At 38.9% G+C, this 19,169-nt stretch overlaps 3 protein-coding genes across 6 annotated transcripts; 2 read left to right on the top strand and 1 right to left on the bottom strand.

The window, feature by feature from the left end:
- Positions 1–1,590: 1,590 nt before the first annotated feature.
- s1pr1 (sphingosine-1-phosphate receptor 1) lies at positions 1,591–5,242 on the top strand. The gene is made up of 2 exons (XM_077226288.1): positions 1,591–2,067; positions 2,946–5,242. The coding sequence occupies exon 2, from the start codon at positions 3,146–3,148 to the stop codon at positions 4,232–4,234; it is 1,089 nt and encodes a 362-aa protein (XP_077082403.1). The 5' UTR covers positions 1,591–2,067; positions 2,946–3,145; the 3' UTR covers positions 4,235–5,242.
- Positions 5,243–7,329: 2,087 nt separating this feature from the next.
- Positions 7,330–15,508, top strand: zbtb37 (zinc finger and BTB domain containing 37). The gene is made up of 4 exons (XM_077226282.1): positions 7,330–7,863; positions 9,098–10,068; positions 10,539–10,638; positions 10,856–15,508. Exons 2-4 carry the CDS (start codon positions 9,128–9,130, stop codon positions 11,375–11,377), a joined length of 1,563 nt encoding a protein of 520 aa, XP_077082397.1. The 5' UTR covers positions 7,330–7,863; positions 9,098–9,127; the 3' UTR covers positions 11,378–15,508.
- Positions 14,784–18,973, bottom strand: serpinc1 (serpin peptidase inhibitor, clade C (antithrombin), member 1). Of its 4 annotated transcripts, none has more exons than XM_077226283.1 (8): positions 18,817–18,973; positions 17,970–18,420; positions 17,675–17,890; positions 17,460–17,597; positions 16,701–16,919; positions 16,443–16,617; positions 16,056–16,120; positions 14,784–15,935 (listed from the first exon to the last, which is right to left on the bottom strand). In XM_077226283.1, the coding sequence occupies exons 2-8, from the start codon at positions 18,324–18,326 to the stop codon at positions 15,756–15,758; spliced, it is 1,350 nt and encodes a 449-aa protein (XP_077082398.1). In that variant the 5' UTR covers positions 18,327–18,420; positions 18,817–18,973; the 3' UTR covers positions 14,784–15,755. The 4 variants fall into 4 exon arrangements, with proteins under 4 accessions (XP_077082398.1, XP_077082401.1, XP_077082399.1 ...); XM_077226286.1 differs by having other exon boundaries at positions 17,970–18,327; positions 18,817–18,956; XM_077226284.1 differs by having other exon boundaries at positions 17,970–18,331; positions 18,817–18,954.
- Between the last annotated feature and the right edge of the window lie 196 nt (positions 18,974–19,169).

Raw genomic sequence — 19,169 nt, 5'->3', positions numbered from 1 at the left:
AATAAACGGTTATATAAAATATTAAATAATAAATGTATTAATTTAATCGTTATTATTATATTATAATTTGATAAATTATTATTATTGTTAATAATAATAATAATAATAATTATTATTATTATTTAATTAATGATAAATTGACAAATTATTTTTTAAAATTGTAATTGAATAAAATTCTACTAAAAGTCTAAAAATCTATATAAAAGGTTAAAAAAAAGTTCATAAAAATTGTTATTGTAAATGCATTTTTGTTTGTTTCTGTAAATTGAGGGATGAATGGAGAAGACTTGTTTTTAACCCAGAACTTTTATGTTTTTATTTTTAATGTTTTGCCTCAAAGAGTCATGTGAGCCATGTGATGGAAACAGGATTTGTAATATTTTCTGCATGGGTCAAACATCCTTTGGATCCATCAATCATCAATTTGGCACTAATTGTAAAGCTTTTTTGATCCCAAAATGTGAACTGCATACTAAGTGCCGAAGAATGTACAGATTTAGTGTTGAAAGACTTATGTAGAAATTGTGCACGATGCTGCGGGCACTTTCCATGGAATGTTTACATAATGATCTAGTTAATGCCCGAAAATCATCCGCGTTTTGTTGCCATGGGAAGGAATGAGGCGAGGAGTTGACAGGAAACACATGGCATGTTAGGTGAAAGGCTGGGAAAAGGAAAGAAACAAATGTCAAGACCTGTAAAATGTTCTGTAACCCCAGTACATACATCATGTTTCATGCCAGTGCGCCGTTGCTCAGAATTTGGTTTGAAGAACTTTCTAAGAAGACACACCAAATACTTTCACCCCCAATGGGACTATTGCCTTTCTCTTTTCTCTGAAGCTGTGAAAGAGTACCATAGGTGAAGACAGAGAAACACAATTAAAAATACTACTCCCTGTTCAACTTTGCCCTATTCCCACCCCCCAATCCCATATACAGCTGCAGGTTTTCTCACAGCAGCGCCGGGTGTGTGAACTTCGACCCTTTGCAACCTTGACCTCTCGATCTGATCTTTGAAGAAGCTGCTTTAACATGAACAGTCGCCCTTGAGGATGTGTCTTTAAGACTCTGTGACTGAACACCCTATAGCAACCACTCAAAAAAACCTTAGCAACCACCCAGAACACTCTAAAAACCACATAGCAACACCCTAGCAACCACTCAGAACACCCTGGCAACCACCAACACTGAGTCTGTTTTTCCCCACATCACGGTGATCACAACGTTTTTTTAACCTCTGTTTGGCCTGCGACACATCCGAGAGATTTATGGGTGGATGGATGAACAATGACTAACGGGTAGCTTAACACTTTTTGGGGCCACTTTATATTCAAAACATAAAAATATCACAAGATGCAGATCACCACTGACTGGGAATAAATCTATTAATCCAACTATGAAGATGTTCCTTGAAGGTGTAAATCCCTGACACATCAAAGAGGCACAGGCCTCTGGACCTGCAATAGAGCTTTAGGGGCCATTGAGAGCAGTAGACCTGAACAGACCGGGTAGCACAAGTGATTAATGCTGAGTTGAAATTAGGGCAAATGGGGGGTAGATGAGCAGTCATGCTTGGCCTGCCCACCCTGTTCAGGTCGTGGTGTTTGGGGTGAGTCTGTACGCAGCTGGGACATTCCCATAGGAAGAAACAAAAGAACAAGGGATATGGGGTTAATCTGAATTTAGCATAATGTGATTTGACATAATACAAATCAGATCTTTTTCTTTAATGAACTATAACTATATTATATGAAATATCGTGCCATTCTTTATTATCGCAGTGTTTGAAGTTTATTGTTTTGGAATGTCTTGAAGAGCTTTGGATGCTGTGGAATAATAAGAGGGTAATGATTCTGAGGGAAGGGGGAGGGCTATGAAACTGGTGGGCTGAACTGCAGAGGGGAGAATTGGCTGTCCAGTCTCTCTCCATTCAGAGAAAAATTACCCCTACAATCCTCCACACGAGACGCAAGCGATGCGATAAATACCAAACCTTTGATATCTGGCCATATTGCATGAATATTGCATGATTACACGGTCAAGACGTTTGGTCTGGAGTTTAAAGGTAAGAGAAACTCTTCTTGTTCAATCTTTAACTTTCCGAATGTCATGCGACAGCGATCTTAACCGTCAGTAAGTCTTACGTTTTACTATAAAAGTTAGTTATACACAGTTATAAATGTTAGTGTAAATTATAACAGAATATTTTTGTTCGTGAATATGACTATTTCTTCATTGCTATTTTGACATCTCTTGTCATGTATAAATTTGACACTGTTAAAATTAGTAATCACAAAATTATATCGAAAATTCAAAGAGCGAATATTTAAAATGTAAAGCATTATTTAGCGCGATTGTTCCGTTTTCTGGGTTTAACAAAAACATTTTTTAACAAAAAGTAAATTATTAATTTGCTTTGGTTTTAATTTTCTTACATTAGAAATAGCCTACGTTTTTATATTCCCAGTATGCTAGGCTGTATGAAATGTTGCTTTACGAGTGTTGCTATATGATTGAAAAACAATATATATCTGTTGTGGCATTTCTTGGTATGTCGTCTAAATTTTACATTGCTGCGTTCGTATCAAAAAGAGAACACCGAACATTCCAGTAGCGAATACTTGACATTCGAATAGCGTTCTAATTTAGCGGGATTATTTTAAATTATGAATCGCATTTTCCCTATGTTCTACATGTAGGCTACTGAAACTTTTTTGACAAACATTTTATCGTTAATTATTATATTTTAACTAGAAAATTATTCATTTAGATATTATATATTTTTAATCGTTTTTGTCCCGTTCTTTTCCTAATAAATAAATAAATAAATAAACTAGTTTTCAGTGAAGCTGTGTTCATAACATCAAGAAATATAACTATTCTATTATACAAGGCTAATATGCCGTTCCAGTGTTCTAATTTATGGCAATTTATTTCTTCTAGCGTTTTCATGATGCAGTTTTTGGATTTGTGGACAGCATTCATCCTCTGTAAGGATTTTTACCTGACTTGAGAAAACCTTGCTTACATGACATCATACTGAGAGGAGAACTGGATACCCAGCTTCCCAAGTCCACCAGCACCCCTCTGTGGCCTGTGGTGGGTTGCACATTGGATATAAAAGTACCAAGCCAGTGCGAACCATGGATGACCTAATCGCCAGACACTACAACTTCACTGGGAAATTTCGTAATGTCGACAAGGACCCGGGACTCAAAGCGGACTCTGTCGTGTTCATCATCGTGTGCTGCTTCATCATCCTGGAAAATGTTCTGGTTCTCCTCACTATTTGGAGGACCAAGAAATTCCACAAGCCCATGTACTACTTCATCGGGAACTTGGCCTTGTCAGACTTACTGGCCGGGGTTGTGTACACGGCAAACATCTTGCTGTCGGGAGCCAACACGTATAAGTTGACCCAAACGCAGTGGTTCTTCAGGGAAGGGAGTATGTTTGTGGCTCTGGCTGCTTCAGTGTTTAGTCTCTTGGCCATTGCTATCGAGCGACACCTGACCATGCTGAAGATGAAGCTCCACAACAATGGCAAAACGTGCCGGGTCTTCATGCTGATCAGCACTGTGTGGTTCATCGCTGCCATCTTGGGTGGCTTACCCATCATGGGATGGAACTGCATCGAGCGCATGAACAACTGCTCCACAGTTTTGCCTCTCTACCACAAGACCTACATCCTCTTCTGCACCACCGTATTCAGCGTCATCCTCATGGCCATCGTCATCCTGTACGCCCGCATCTACGCCCTGGTCCGCACGCGGAGCCGCAAGCTGGTCTTCCGCAAAGTGTCCAATGGCCGCGGCAGCAATAAGAGTTCGGAGAAGTCCATGGCCCTGCTGAAGACCGTCATCATAGTGTTGAGCTGCTTCATAGCGTGTTGGGCGCCGCTCTTCATCCTGCTCTTGCTCGACGTGGCCTGCCAGATCCGCTCTTGCCCGATCCTCTACAAGGCCGAGTGGTTCCTGGCTCTGGCCGTGCTCAATTCCGCCATGAACCCTCTGATCTACACCCTGACCAGCAACGAGATGCGCCGGGCCTTCATCAAGATGCTCAACTGTGCCGTCTGCTGCCAACCAGCGGGCAAGTTCTCCAGACCCATCATGGGCGCCGAGTTCAGCAGGAGCAAGTCAGACAACTCCTCCCACCCCAATAAGGACGAGCCCGAATACTCGCCCAGGGAAACCATAGTGTCTTCTGGGAATATCACCTCTTCTTCTTAAAGGGACTATCTTCTTTATTTCCGTCTCAATCCGTAGCAAGTGTTTGTCTGAATGAGTGTGTTTGTTCGGTCTTCAGCGTCCTCGTCGAACGGTAGCGGAGTGCTGGGAGAAACCAGGATTTTTTGGAAGCCCCAGCTTGCGCCTAGATTTAAGTCTTCTGCCATTCCTGACAGACCGCCTATTGAAACTTTTCCGCAACTTAGGGAAGCACTTAACCAACTGTTATTCATTGTGTTTTTTTTTTTTATCCCAGTCAAATGGATTCCTGTAGACATGCACTTTTCAGGGAATTGCTCCTTGAGAACAACATAGGCATTACTGACTCGGTCTAAAATGGATTGGTGTGAAACATAATAGCTTGTTATGGTTGTTTGTACTACATTTTTGTAAATTAAATTGAAGAAATGCGGTCGAGAGGTACTTGTGTTTCTTTGAGTTAACACTATGGTATTAGGATGTTATTTCTCCCCTGATCCAGAATGTATTTTGTAAATGTATTTGTTTTTTCTTCACCTTTCAACAAATAAACTGTTGTTGTAGAAGAGTGTGCATGTACATTAGCTGTCAATATTAATTTATCTTGAAACAGTTCCAATAAATTTGAAACTTGGAGGGATGGAACTAAGTGTTGTGTTTATTAATTGTAAATATATTTTATTATTTTACTTTGATAGTACGCCATGTATTATAGCTTGTGCACATTGATCTGCTCTGCTCTGCCACCCAGTTTTGTCTTTGGTGGGTTGCATGGCTCAACTCTAATGAAATTAATTTGATGGAATGGAAAGATCTGGAGAATTTAAGATTACATTTGTCTGATGACATGTCACAATAAAACAGAATTCCAGCTGGTTTATTAATGTACAGGTTCTATTTATCCATATGTTCCTCATACATACAATCAAATCATGAGCCAGTTTTATCTTCTGTTCACTGTTGCACATTGTAACATCTAGCCTGTGTTTTTGTTCTGTTAGTTGTTAATAAATTTTGTTGATGAAAAAGAAATCAAAGTTGGGATTTATATTTTATGTATTTAATGTTTTGTTTAGTATTTAGAATTCCAAAAGTTTTAGACCACGCAGAATCAAATTAATGGAAATAAAGTAAAGAAAAACAAACATATTAGACAAAAAGGTATGATAATCTTCTATTGAAGCTTAATGCTCTTTGCATAATTCTCAAATAATTCTGGAGAACATTGTCATCGAGTTTGACACAAAACCATCAGCTGCTACTGTCCTTAAAGGGATAGTTCACCCAAAAATTAACATTCTGTCATCATTTACTCACCCTCAAGTTGTTTCTTTCTTCTGTTAAACACAAAAGAAGGTATTTTGAAGAATGTCGGTAACCAAACAGCTGATGGACCCCATTGACTTCCATAGTATGGAAAAAGAAAATACTATGGAAGTCAATGGGGACCAAAAACAGTTTGGTAACTGAGATTCTTCAAATTATCTTCTTTTGTGTTCAACAGAAGAAAGAAACTCATACAGGTTTGAAACAAATTGAGGGTGAGAAAGTAATGACATTTTGGGTGAACTATCCCTTTAAGGCAGATATACTGAATACTGGGACATGCTGTTTTTTTACATCAACTATTTAAAGTTAAACTCAATTCGTTATGCTGAGGATATAATTTGTAATTAAACATAAGTCTATCTATCTATCTATCTATCTATCTATCTATCTATCTATCTATCTATCTATCTATCTATCTATCTATCTATCTATCTATCTATCTATCTATCTATCTATCTATCTATCTATTGCATTTAGAAAAGAAGCATTTTTACAAGTGGTAATAGACTTTTGGACCCCGTTTTTGTAATTGAATTTTAATTAAACAATAATGATTACATAGATACACTTAAATTATATGACAATTTTATTAACTCCTAAAGAGAACAAAATTAAAAATAATAAAAATGAATGTAAATGTAACTGATTCATTCACAGTGGCAAAAATGTTCACATTTATGAGCAAATAGCGCCACCTACTGTATACCTGCTGAAATGGCTTATTCATAACGTCATAACTTTTACTGTAACACTGTAACGCAAGATTTTCACAAATAATAATAATTCATTCGAAAAGCTTAAATGCTTATCATGTACACATTTAGGCCTACACTGAAAAGACACGTCTATTTCAAGATGGGTATAGCTTTACTGCAAACAGTTTGCTTCTTTACATTACTGTAATATTCTAGATAATTACCCTGCAAGTATGAGCATACATATCATTTGTTGTGTGACCTGAGATGTACATTGCTTATCCTTTATACATACATAAAGCCTATATTTTAATCTTGATGTTGATAAATAGACCCATGTTATGAATAAACTACCCTTTTAGGATTTTTTTTTTATCCAAAAACGCATTTTCCCCTCAATGTTATCGTTATACTTATTAGGATAATATTATTCTAATAATAATGCAAATTAAAATGGAATTTCATTACTGATGACGAAAATGTAGAAGCAACTCGAGAATGTAGAAATTATAGAAATTATTGTGACAAGTTAAATGGATGGAAACAAAGATGTTGATAACGCAATGATGAAGTCAACAGCGAACCAAAGCATTATTATGACAATAAACATTATAATTCAATATTGAAATAATTTGAATATGATTGTGAACACAATGCGAATAGTTGATGGCAAGGTATGAATAATGGATGAATTAGGCCTACCTAAAAAAGTTTATTTTAGTTAGGACATGACTAATACTTTTTTTTCTATTTATTGGGTTCAGTTTGATTGATGTCACAGGCCTTCATTGTCCTACCAGAGTTTATTTTACATATGCGTTATTTATCCATCAAATGCAAAATATTAATGTTTATAACACCATACAGTATTTCAGTAAGTAAATGTCTCTTCATTTATATCTTTATAGGCTACTCCCACTCACACATACAATAGGCTAGAGGAGGAAACTGTCACCAAAAAATGCAACCAAACTCTTTACCCACTTTCACGGCGATGGTAAAGCAAAGCATCATGGGAGCATAAGTCCTTTTGGCCGAGTTTCCCCATTGCTAGTTGCTGTGGCTGCGAAGCGACAGAACTACATTTCCCAGAATGCCGTTTTCTGTACATTGGCTCATGATATACATGGGGGAATAAGAGAGCGGCGAAGGAACCGAAAGCGACAGCAGAATCCCTGGCGATAAGTATAGCGATTAATAGCGATCGTGAAATGGGGGGAATTCAATGCCAAATTACTCAAAACAGGGTGTCGTAAAAGGAAACTCGCATTTTGGCATTGTATTTTTTACATATAAATTTGGCGTGGACCGGGGTAAGGCACCTCCCTGTCTTCTCTGTGCCGGGGTGTGTGCGTGTTTTTCGGGTAGGCTTCATCGCATCACCGCGCTGCAGTGTGTTACTGAAACCGAACTGAGGTGCCACGCCGCCGGTTACAGCTGCCCTGCGCCGTCGCCCGATACTATGTCAAAAACAGAGAGAGACAAAGTAACACTGCGAATCAAACCTTCTGACCTATGCAATGAAAAAATGGCAACTTTGCTCTCTAACAGCTGTGGTTTGTAGCCATAAAGAAGTGCAACTGTGCCGAAAAATATAGTGGAGCGATTTTTGTGCCTGGTAATAAAAAGGTGAGGTAAAGAAATTGCATCTCACTGCAAATGTAACTTTCTTTCTTTTTTAAAAGGGGCCCCTTTACATTACAATGTTACAGTCAATGCTACGGTTTAATTGCATAGCTGCATTATATTATTAATGAAATATGTATGTATAATGTTTGTGAAACTGCTTGTAATTGCACAAGCTTGTAATTGAACAGGTTGTTGTCATTGCTGCTGTTAACCCAAAAATGTAGTTATCCATTATTCAGCATTGTAATGCAAGTTGTTCAACATGTTACATTGTAATGCAAAGTGTTACAAAAATATCTAGTCAATTGCTGAAGGTGAAATGTAAATGTTTTGTCCATATTCATGTCCATTGACCAAGAGCTCCATGCAAAGTGGACTACACAGGGTCACTTATTGTGGAATTTTGCATTTGCACTGCAAATGGCTTAGGTTACAAATGTATAGTTATATGACTTTACAGGAAGTAGGAAGGGGAAATGTACCCACAAGTCATGTTGTACCACATCGAGATTGTGTCTTGAGTATGTGTTGTTTGCTACTTTCTGAATGAAAATGCCAGTTACATTTGTTCTAGCCAAACAAATCCCATACTATCAGAGTGTGTTCTATTTTGATGAATAATTCACTAGGCTGACCAACATTCTTGTTACCTGTAGCTCTTAGATGTGGAAAGAGCCACCTGTCTCTAACTATTTTTATTTGTCAGCTTTTTGACAGCTCCTCAGTTTCATAACACTTATGGGACAGGAAGGTTGCCTCCGGCTGCACACCTCAGTACTAACTAACTGCAGATGTAATCTGTCTACTACCCAAAGTTTTCACCTACTGTTTCTTGACACAATGCTCATTTGACATACTGCTTTTAGCATATTATTTAATTAAAAAGATGTGCTGTTTGTATGGTAATGCATATTTATTTCTATAAGAACATCTATAGTTACTGTTTTTCAAACAGGTTTCCTGAACACTCTCCCATTGACCATTGGTCGCACCACAGAGAGACAGTGTTCATACTTTTTGTGGGAATCAACCTTTGAATGGTTAACTTAATAGTTTTCTCTGTATATAAATTTGGGATATGAGAAAGTACTTGTATACACATCACCTTTAACATTGTTTGCTAATAATGCAGTTTAAGTTTGGGATGTTGTAATGGATTTTATTGCTGACATGCTCAAAAAGTCCAACTGTGTCTTGTCCAGTATCCTTAACGCATCTTGTTTTTTGTCAGCAGCTTTGAAAAGCAACGCAATAGGCAGCCCGCATGGAACGAGCAGGAAGCATTCAACTTGATATACCAGACTTCAGCAACTCCGTCCTGTCGCACCTGAACCAGTTGCGAATACAGGGCCGTCTGTGTGACATTGTGGTCAATGTTCAGGGCCACAGTTTTCGTGCCCACAAGGTGGTCCTCGCCGCCAGCTCCCCTTACTTTAGGGACCACATGTCACTGAGCGAGATGAGCACCGTGTCCATATCAGTGATCCGCAACCCAACCGTGTTTGAACAGCTCCTTTCTTTTTGCTACACGGGACGCTTGTGCTTGCAGCTTGCCGATATCATCAGCTACCTGACGGCTGCCAGCTTCCTCCAGATGCAGCACATAATTGACCGCTGCACCCAGATTTTAGAGGGAATTCACTTTAAAATCAGTCTATCGGATGTGGAGGAGGAGCTCGGAAATGGGGCCCACAGGACCACCAATCAAACCATTGAGTCAGGAAGAGTTGGGGCGGCACTAGGTCTGTCCCGCTCCCTAAGTCCAAGACATACCAACTCCCGATTGATCAACACTGGGGTGATCAACATCCGTGATGTGAGGGAAGTCCGAGAGATCAGTCCCCCTGGGGAGTCCATGAGCCCTCAGATAGTGGAGCACAGCGGCATTAGCTCGGAGGAGGTGGGATCTGGGAAAGAGCCCATTCTCCGTATTAACCGTGCCGGGCAATGGTATGTTGAGACAGGGACTGAGATGGAGAGAGGTGGAGAGGAAAATGTGCGGATTGTGGAAGGGTTTCGAATTAAGACAGAGAGGATGGAGGAGTGGATGGGGGCAGAGACTCAGGCATCGGCAGAAGAGGGCAGTGGGGCCGAGGAGGGGCCGACAGTGATGATTGACACCTCAGGACGCAGCACACTGGTGCAGGAAGGAGGAAGAGGCGGGAAAGGTTCTCAGCCGTCCAGTAGCTTCAGTGAAACAGAGAGGTGTGTAAAATCTTTTGGAAGTTCACTTTCACTGTCAAAAGGAAATAAAAATGTACCCCATGTAAAATTGTATACATATTCCTTGTATTATTGCACATAATTCATCAGTTTATGTTATTCCAAAGAAATTCTTTATTTATTTTCCTTTATCAAAATGTAATACCTCTTCTATCTCTTTTGACTTGTCACCAAGCCATCTTACTTCTCAGCCCCTCGCCTTCAAACGTTTTTTTTTATGATCCAGACAATTCAAGGTGGATAAAGTCTAATAAGTCACAGACTACATTTTGGTTTTGCATGGTATAAGCATCCCATTCCACTCTGAAATATGGCATATTGGAGTTACAAAAAATTTCATGTTGGTTTTAAGGTTTGAAAAATCCAGGTGTGATGCTTTAAAATGTGCTACATTTTATTCTGTTAACATGTGTACTGTTAAAGATTTAACCTGTTATGGGGTTTTCTTTCAGGTTTAGTCCAACAGGAAGTGTGGTGGTAATGGCTGATCGCCAGAGAGCCAAGAGTGAGTCCCCAGGAAGAGTCGACGATCAGAGACTCCCCACCTCACAGGTTGGGCATCCTAAATGTAGAAGACTTGATCAAGACTTGACATTTAAACTTAGTTTCAAATTAATATCAGTGAAGCACGCCTTATTAAGCAAATAAGAAACTATAGATTGGTTACATTGCTAGCAAAAATTTTAAAGTGCAATTCAATTTGATTGCAATGTGGAAATTGGGTGGGGATCATGAAAACAAACAATGACTTCTTACCTTTCCCTTACAGGGAGAGGAACAAGCTGTGTTTGACATGGGGGGATACGAGGAGTACCTACGAGAACAGGTAGGTGACCGGTGGTTCCGCTACAACCCCCGTCTCACCTGCATTTACTGCTGCAAGTCCTTCAACCAGAAGGGCAGCCTAGATCGTCACATGCGCCTACACATGGGCATTACCCCCTTTGTCTGTCGAATCTGCGGGAAGAAGTACACCCGCAAGGACCAACTCGAGTACCACATCCGTAAGCACACAGGAAACAAGCCCTTTCATTGCCATGTCTGTGGCAAGAGCTTCCCGTTCCAGGCTATTCTCAACCAGCACTTCCGCAAGAACCATCCAGGCTGCGCTCCACAGGAGGTGTCCCACAGTGCCTCGCCCGAGACCACCACGGTCACCCCCCGTGGAGGCCAGAACGAAGATGAGTCACCCTCCCAGGAGGAAGCCGAGGGCAATGGTGGAGGGGGAGGCGCTGGCTCGTCCTTCGGAGAAGGGGTCCAACCTTCAGTATCCACCACTGGGCCCGACTGAAACCCTTCAAAGGAAAACATTGCAAGTTTAGGGAGACACAGGACAGATCCCTCTGTCCCTTGTCTCCCACCATCCACACTGAAATTGCAGTTGAGCGAGCAGGAGGTTCTCTCAGCTGCTGTCAACAAGGAACGGATAAAAAGGGAGAGTCTTCTGCGTCCTACTTGGACAAAGATCCTCTATTTTTTTCATAACAAAGATGCAAGGAACAGTTTGCTAGGAATAGTATTCTCTAGGGATTTATAAATGGTATTTCCGCTTTAAACCGCATCTACCTTCACCATACAAACTGAACAGAACGTCAATATATGAAGACAAGCCACACTCCAACAACCTCACACACCACTGGATGCAGTGATTTATGTTTTCTTTCTTTTTGTTCTTAGTCTTTCTTGTCTTTTATATGTTACTTTTTTTATATTTTTGTACTACTACAAATCTTTCAGGATAAACAAAAAAGAGAAGCTCTAGCCATGATTTGGTCAAATTGCGTTGAAATTGCCAAACTTCTCTGTGCCAGAAGATGAGTTTTAAAATAAGAGGACATCGTAGTCCTTCGCTACTTTGCCTTGAGACAATCTTAATAAAATTTATCTGGGGCTAGACGTTGCACTCCCCAGCCATGGCAAGCTTAGGAAAACGGGTTCAGTTTTTTTATTAGGGACCCTCAGGTCTGACCTAACATCAGATTCTTGATTTATTTTTTCGTTTTGTGTTAAGTGCCGATCCGGCCTGCCATAAAACCGAAACACATTTCTCACACTCAACGTAAGGAAATTGTTGCAATTGTTGAAGTAGTTGTAGAACTTTGGGTTTATTACAAAAAAACACTCAGATCATATTATTTTACTGTTTAATGTTGGTGGTAATACTGTGATATTGGCACGCTGTTGAAAAGATGATGGTAGAGGATAGCAGTTACATACTTTATTTATTCACATTTAATTCCTGTTAAGGCCTTCATACATCTCCGAGCTCAACAACTCAGCTGCTGAATGTTGACAATACAGTGATATAAAACACAGGAAATTCTTCAACCTCAGATAAGCTACAATAGACCGCTCAGTTACCTCTCTTCACACATCACTACGCAATACCGATCTGTCGCACGCAGATGCGTGGATGCACTCGGCCGAATTTTATGTTTAGTGTTTTTTTTCTTTTCATACTTTTTAACTGCTTCTATGTCGCTCATTAAGATTTGCAAGTCTCACCAACTTGTTTTACTGCTCTGACTATATTTTGTTTGAGCAGGGGGAAGGGGTCTCTCAGAGGGCGTAACCTTCCTTTTTTATGTCAAGAATTGCAGGCTGTGTTGTCGATGCCGTTTAGGAAAACGGAAACCGTATGTCTGTGATGACTGGGAAACGTTGAAATGCCACGGAATGACTCTGAGTGTAAGATTTCCCTTCATCTGATGGAAGGCACTTTAACCTTGGGATCAAGTGCATTTACACTTGGCTTATGAACAGATGTTTCCAGCTGGTGCTATGACGTGAATTTACTGAAGCTTTCAGTAACCAAAGGAACTGAAATTTATTATGGAAGTTCTAAACCCTTAAGATTTGGAGGGCGAAGAAGGGGAAAAAAGAGATTACATCAGGCACTTAAAGAGGGGGCGGGGGTGTTTTTTGTTTTGTTTTTAGAATATTTGTATATCTATATACATGTCACTTATGCATATTTAGACAAATTTATACTTGTAATAACTATACGGAGGCAGTTTCTAGAACGATCAACAAAAGCAAAGGTGTTTTAAGCGAAAGTAAAGCTATTGTCATTTTTATAAGGCTGTGAATCACACTTGGTTGTGACTGATTTTTTAGGAATGGTTTGATGCATATTATAAAAATCAGCTACTGATGTTTCCAATAGGGATTTTGTGCACCTCACTTCAAATCAACACTTACTTTTACCCTTACTCACATCTGTGAACACAGGTCAGCAGGTAAACACTTACAAATATCAGGAACTCACTGTTTACTTTTTGTGTTTACCTTTTTGGGTTTTACCAAGCCGATTTTCTTACTTGGAATTTCTAGCTCTGGGTAACTTGGGTCAGCAAATTTCACAAGTGCAGCAGAAAAAAGAAAAAAAAAACATGCATATGAACATTTCCTCTCAGTGTAAATACCCATACTTCAGAAGCAGTGGCAGTGAATTACAATCCTGAAACTGTATAATTTGACGTTTGTTGTACAGTGCAGAACCCAGGTAAAGAGCATGTTGATATTGCTTTTATTTGTAACAATGCAACCTCATGATAATAGAAAAGGGCAAATGATTTTGTCTGTAAACAACATTATCATAACCTAATGTTTCAATATATCAAGAAAATAGGTTCTTTTTATGGCCTTTAAGTTTAAATTTAGATTTGGGGCATGGGCCTGTTTTGTGTATGCCAATGATATAAGGGTGATAGTGTTTTAAATTATCTCTATGTGAATGAATTAATTGCAATTTAATAAGGGATCTATATCTGTAATCAGTCATTCCAATTATTGTACTGCACATTTTAGCAGTCTAAATTTAATCATGTTAATTTGAGTTTTAGGGCTAATGATAACTTTCAGCATGTTTTCCCTTTGTTGACCTTCAAAACATTGATGGTTGACCAACCTGCCTGTTTGTCTTTGATTTTAAACAATATTATTCATTCAAATATTATGTGTTTGGCTTCTGTATTTGTTTTTCAAGCTTTAAATAACATGACAGAGGATATATGTGTTGCTACAGTGTATATATTAGGCTGTAATATTTAATGTTTCTGTATGACAATACATCTACTGCAGTTTATTGGCATTGACTGAACAAGTAGTGCGTAACCAAATTACGTCTAATCCTAACAACGTTACTGAATGTGTGGATCTACGTTTGAAGCAATATTTCACCTCATTTCCAAAATTGCCAAGTTGCTTTCAGATAAAGTGGTGAATTAAAACACACCATAAGTCACAACATCTTATAAAACATTGTGCAAATGTTGACCAATTGATTTCGACTAGAAAAAAAATCACGTGTCCTGAATTTGTAATGCAATTATGCATATTGGCAAATGTGATCAAATTTGTTTCAGCGATTACATTTACCTCATGGTTTTTGGTTTGGTTTTTCATGGTCTGGCTTGTGAAAAGTGATACAGTGTATGTCTCTACTTAGTTTTTTGGGAAGACCGAATGACAACACTGAGCCATATTTGTTTGTTCAGTCTCGTCGCAAGTCCCTCTGGAGCAAATATTTTGTACATGCAGCACATTTCAGAAGTGGACACTTCAGTGCAAATAGCCCACATATATATTTCAACACTTAGTCTGTCTGAATAAGCAAGCAAATGTGATGCATTGTCAAAAAAAGTTGTCAGTTGTTTTCTTACCTCAAAAGAGTCTTTGTACAAGGAAACAAGACATTGTTTTTCAGTAGAATTTGTTTATTTGCATGTTGTCTGTCTTTTGTAATGGCCAAACATATAGACATTTCCAGGCATCTAAATTTGCACCAAGAGAAGCCAAAATATTGACATTTACGATTTGTCTTGGTATATTGTTTTATCTTGCAAAAAGCAATATAGCCTTTCCATGTGTCTTATGTTAATCACTTTCATTAAAGTCATACGTCAGAAAATATTTTATTTTACATAACCATGAAATAAAACAAAATATAATAGGTATTTTATTCTTGAAAAAAGTCAAATCCCAAAACATGAGCATTATCTTAGAAGTCAATTTCTCTGGTTTTATTAGCAAACCAATATATTTATTGAAATAGTAAATATGTTTAAAAATCTAGAAATTATATTCATATGCGATTTAAGGTATAATTGTTTGTTTGAAATTAATCAGAGTTTAATGATTAGTTAAAATGTTTGACTTTTCACATTTAAAAAGGTACAGGATTCAAAAAGATTAATCATTATTAATGTGAATGCCATTTTCACAATAACCACTATGTTTTTTTTCCCCACTGACAGTGTGTCAAGTCCATTCTTCTAAATAGAAATAAAGCACTTTAAGTGTAACTGTGAAGGATTTTCGATTATGTTCTTTAAATGTATAATTATGTAAGCCCCGATTGTGTGATACTGCTAAACCCAAATTTCTAATATGAAAAAAAAATAAACCTGTTTTATCCTTGTTCTGTGGCTGTACATAGTATTTTATTTATTTATTTTTCAAATCCTATTTGCATCATCTTGCTCCTCAATATGTTTGTTTCCAGTACATGCTTGGTGGACTGACAAAAACAACACAGTTAAAAATTTAATGCTCATTATTAAGCAATAAGGCAAGAAACAAGGCAGCCTTGTCAAGTTAAAAATTAGCCACAAGGACGATCAATAACCGTCCTCAGCCTGTACTGTCAAATCCATTTCCAATCCATATTAGCTGCTCCCACAAGGATTTGCGACTCGGCCGGTGAAGATCAAGGCGTTGATACTGGACTCACGGATCAGCAGAAGGAAGGGCTGGTCCGCAACAAAATAATCCCGGAAGATGTTTAAGGAACGTCCAGTTGCCACTACTGCTGTGGCGGCAGCCGCCTCACTACCTTCCTCATTCACCTAAAAAATGGGAAAATCAGGCTGTTGACTAAGATACTGGGTAAACTTTCTTGCAATGCGGTATTGCAAATCATAAAAAGGTGGTACTTGATTTTACAAAAATTACTGAATGCGTCTTACCTCAAGGAAGGCCTTATGATATGCGTCAGAGATGTACAAGTTTGGCCCATCATCAGCAACCATCCCTAGTGCAACATGTCATGGGGAAATATTATTGTGCAGTCATCAACTCAATAGTTTGCCCTGACAATGACAATCCTGTCTTTTTTCCAAACTCATATGATGTTTTTGTCTCCATGGAACACACTTCCATACAGCAGAAGTTTATAGTAATCACACCAAGATTCCTAAAGAACCATAATGTGCTCTAGTCTTATGAAGCTTTTAGGTTCTACAGAAGGAAGAAAGTCATACAAGTTTGGAATGACATGATGACAAAATGTTCATTTTTGGGTGAACTATCCCTAAAAAATAGCAACAAGTTTTCTTATCAACCTAATGTCATACCTGGGAGACTGGCCTTTTCTGGACTAAAAATATCTTCAAGGCCCATTTTTGTCAGCTGCTCTTTGAGGCTGAAGCTGTCCTCGATACGGAAACGAGGAACCTGCACTGAAACTGTGGTCTCTTTCATGGCATGTAACCAACCAACAAGTTTCTTGAGGGTCATATTTGCCACCACCTTAATTGGATGAAGTTTTGTTATGTAGGACTACAGAACAAAATCTTTAAGGAAATCATTTTGTTTGCTTATAATCGACTTACTTGCGACAGGGTTATACCATCAGTAGGTAATATGAGCACCATTGTGATGTCACCACCATTGTAGGGCAATTCAAGGATCTTCACCTTGTCATCAGCGTTTTCTGTGTACTGGAATTTCCTCTCTTGGTACATCATGGAAACCAGACACTTGTATGTCTTGCTCACATGAAACTCTGACTTCATGACATTTAGCTTATCAAACTTGTGTTTCCATTGACCCTAGAATGCAAAAAAAATTATTGTACAGAGTTCACAAGTTAGGGGGTCCAATCCTGCTCCTGGAGGGCCACTTTCCTGCAGAGTTCAGCTCAACAAACCTGCCTGAATGTTTGTAGTGAGCCTGAAGACCTTGATTAGCTGGTTCAGTTGTGTTTAATTAGGGTTGGAGCTAAAGGTACGTTCACGCTATGTCGTACTTATGTTACGATTCTGAACTGTAAAAAGCCTTCTCGTGCTTGTAGAACTTGTAATTACAACGGGTAAACTCGTAATTTTCTGAAAGCTACGACTTGTACCTCTTGGCTTCTCTACCACCGGACCACTGCAGATTTAAGGCGTGTTGAAGCAGTGCTGTACAGACCGATCTGTATACGACATCAGAGTACCAAGCATATGGAGCTTTTTTTACAGTAATTACGGCATGGCGTGAACGCAGCATAAACTCTGCTGGAAGATGGCCCTGCAGATGCAGGATTTGACACCACTGGCATAGGTGGAAAAATTGCATCTTAATAGGTACCTCTCTACATCTTCACTTACTTTGAAATAAATAGCGTTGACCAAGACTAATATGGTGTTGGAGTCTATTGAATCTTCAGGCAGGGTGTCTTTTATTCGGTTTTCCGTCTTGTTGGCAATCCATTCATTTATCGCCAGCCTTGAAAGATCTGGTTTCTCCTGCAGGGCGAAACTTGATTTATTAGTATAAGGTCAAGGATCAGATACCCTACATTAGGCACTTATGGAAACGTAACCTTGAAATTGAGAGGCATCAACTTGGCTCCGTAGACCATCTCACTGATGTGCTGGAAGGACTCATTAAAAAGCGTAGATTTGTCTCCAAACAAACGGTTTGCAGAGATCAGTTCTGTCGTCTCATGCTTTTTGCGGTATAGTCGACAGTTCAACTTGGCGAAGAAGTAGTGAACCTGGTCTGACGTCTTTTCCTTTATCGAATCGAACTGAAACACCTACATGTTAAGGATAGAGAAATTGTTGACCTGCTCAAGTGATCGATCTTTATTTGAAGTTACGATTTCTTGGCCTTACTTTCATGAGCTGCTCCAGTGTGGTGTTACAAGCCCCTAGCTTCGTCATGGCGAAAGCCGTTGATATACTAATCGGCGACAGAAAGATGTTTTCATCATTGGACTTTCCTTCGGCAAGCTGCTTGAAAAACGAGAGGGCGAAGAGGCTGTTGGCTTTGGACAGTTCCCACACTCGAGGGTTGGTGCCAGCTGGGATCTTCTCGGGATCTTTGGTTGGTTGTACCTCAAGATCTGGGTTGCGGTAGATGCACATTGGCTGAAATAAGTCTTTGGGCTTTGCGGTGCAGATATCTTTGGTTGCCTGGGCCAAACAGAAGGCAAGTACCCACAAAGCCCACGTACATGCCAACAACTTCATCCTGCCTGAGGTGGAATGGGAACCCAGCCCAGGAAAAGTAGTTCAGTGCAAGTTCTGGTGGTCAGTCAAGTCATGGAATCATGCGATACAATGTCTGTTGCGAATTCGGAAGAGATTTTTCAAATGTATACTTTGTAGGTTTGCTCTTTACTAACTTGTTAAAATCAAATCTGCATTTACAGTGTTAATAGCTTGCGCATTAAAATCCACAATGGTTATAAATAAATAAAAATATGCTTGCAGCATAGCGGAGATGTCGTCAATTTTGTACTTTATTAAACATACATGGCTAGTTTCCCAATCAAAAATTAAGGTTCAATCGGATTTTTACTACCAATGGATGGATTACTAATAAAGATCCACTTTATACTTGGATCGTGTCTGAGGTAAGAAAAGTAAACGAATCACCAAAAAACCTTTACAGCTGTTCCAACAAAACTGCTCTTTCTTTATCATGACATTCATTGCATTTATGAATCTTTCCACTTACCTGATGTTGTAGTTTTTTTCCTTTTTAAAGACCAGTTTTGGGGCAATGAGGTACTAAAGTAAGCAGGCAAGTGAAGCAAAACACTGCTCTCTGGACAGGTCAATGCCCTTAAGAGTAGCTTCTGGAGTGACTAAAGAGATGAATTTACTCAGGACAACCTTTGAGCTATTGATTGGTTTTGTTAGGTTAGTCAAAAGCAAAGCAACTATGATTCATAATGTGGAACCCGTTCAAAACAACCAATTGTTAAAAAAAACTATTTCAGTCCAAATGTGTAAATTAAATGCCTTTTGAGGTCTAAAGTGAAACCATTTTGTTGGCGACAGTGTTAAATGGTCTTTTGTTTAATGTTC

Source organism: Siphateles boraxobius, unplaced genomic scaffold (genome assembly GCF_051911475.1).
Source record: "Siphateles boraxobius isolate OS27281-9 unplaced genomic scaffold, OSU_SipBor_1 13, whole genome shotgun sequence".
Lineage (NCBI taxonomy): Eukaryota > Metazoa > Chordata > Actinopteri > Cypriniformes > Leuciscidae > Siphateles > Siphateles boraxobius.
This window is presented reverse-complemented; position numbering and strand designations above follow the sequence as displayed.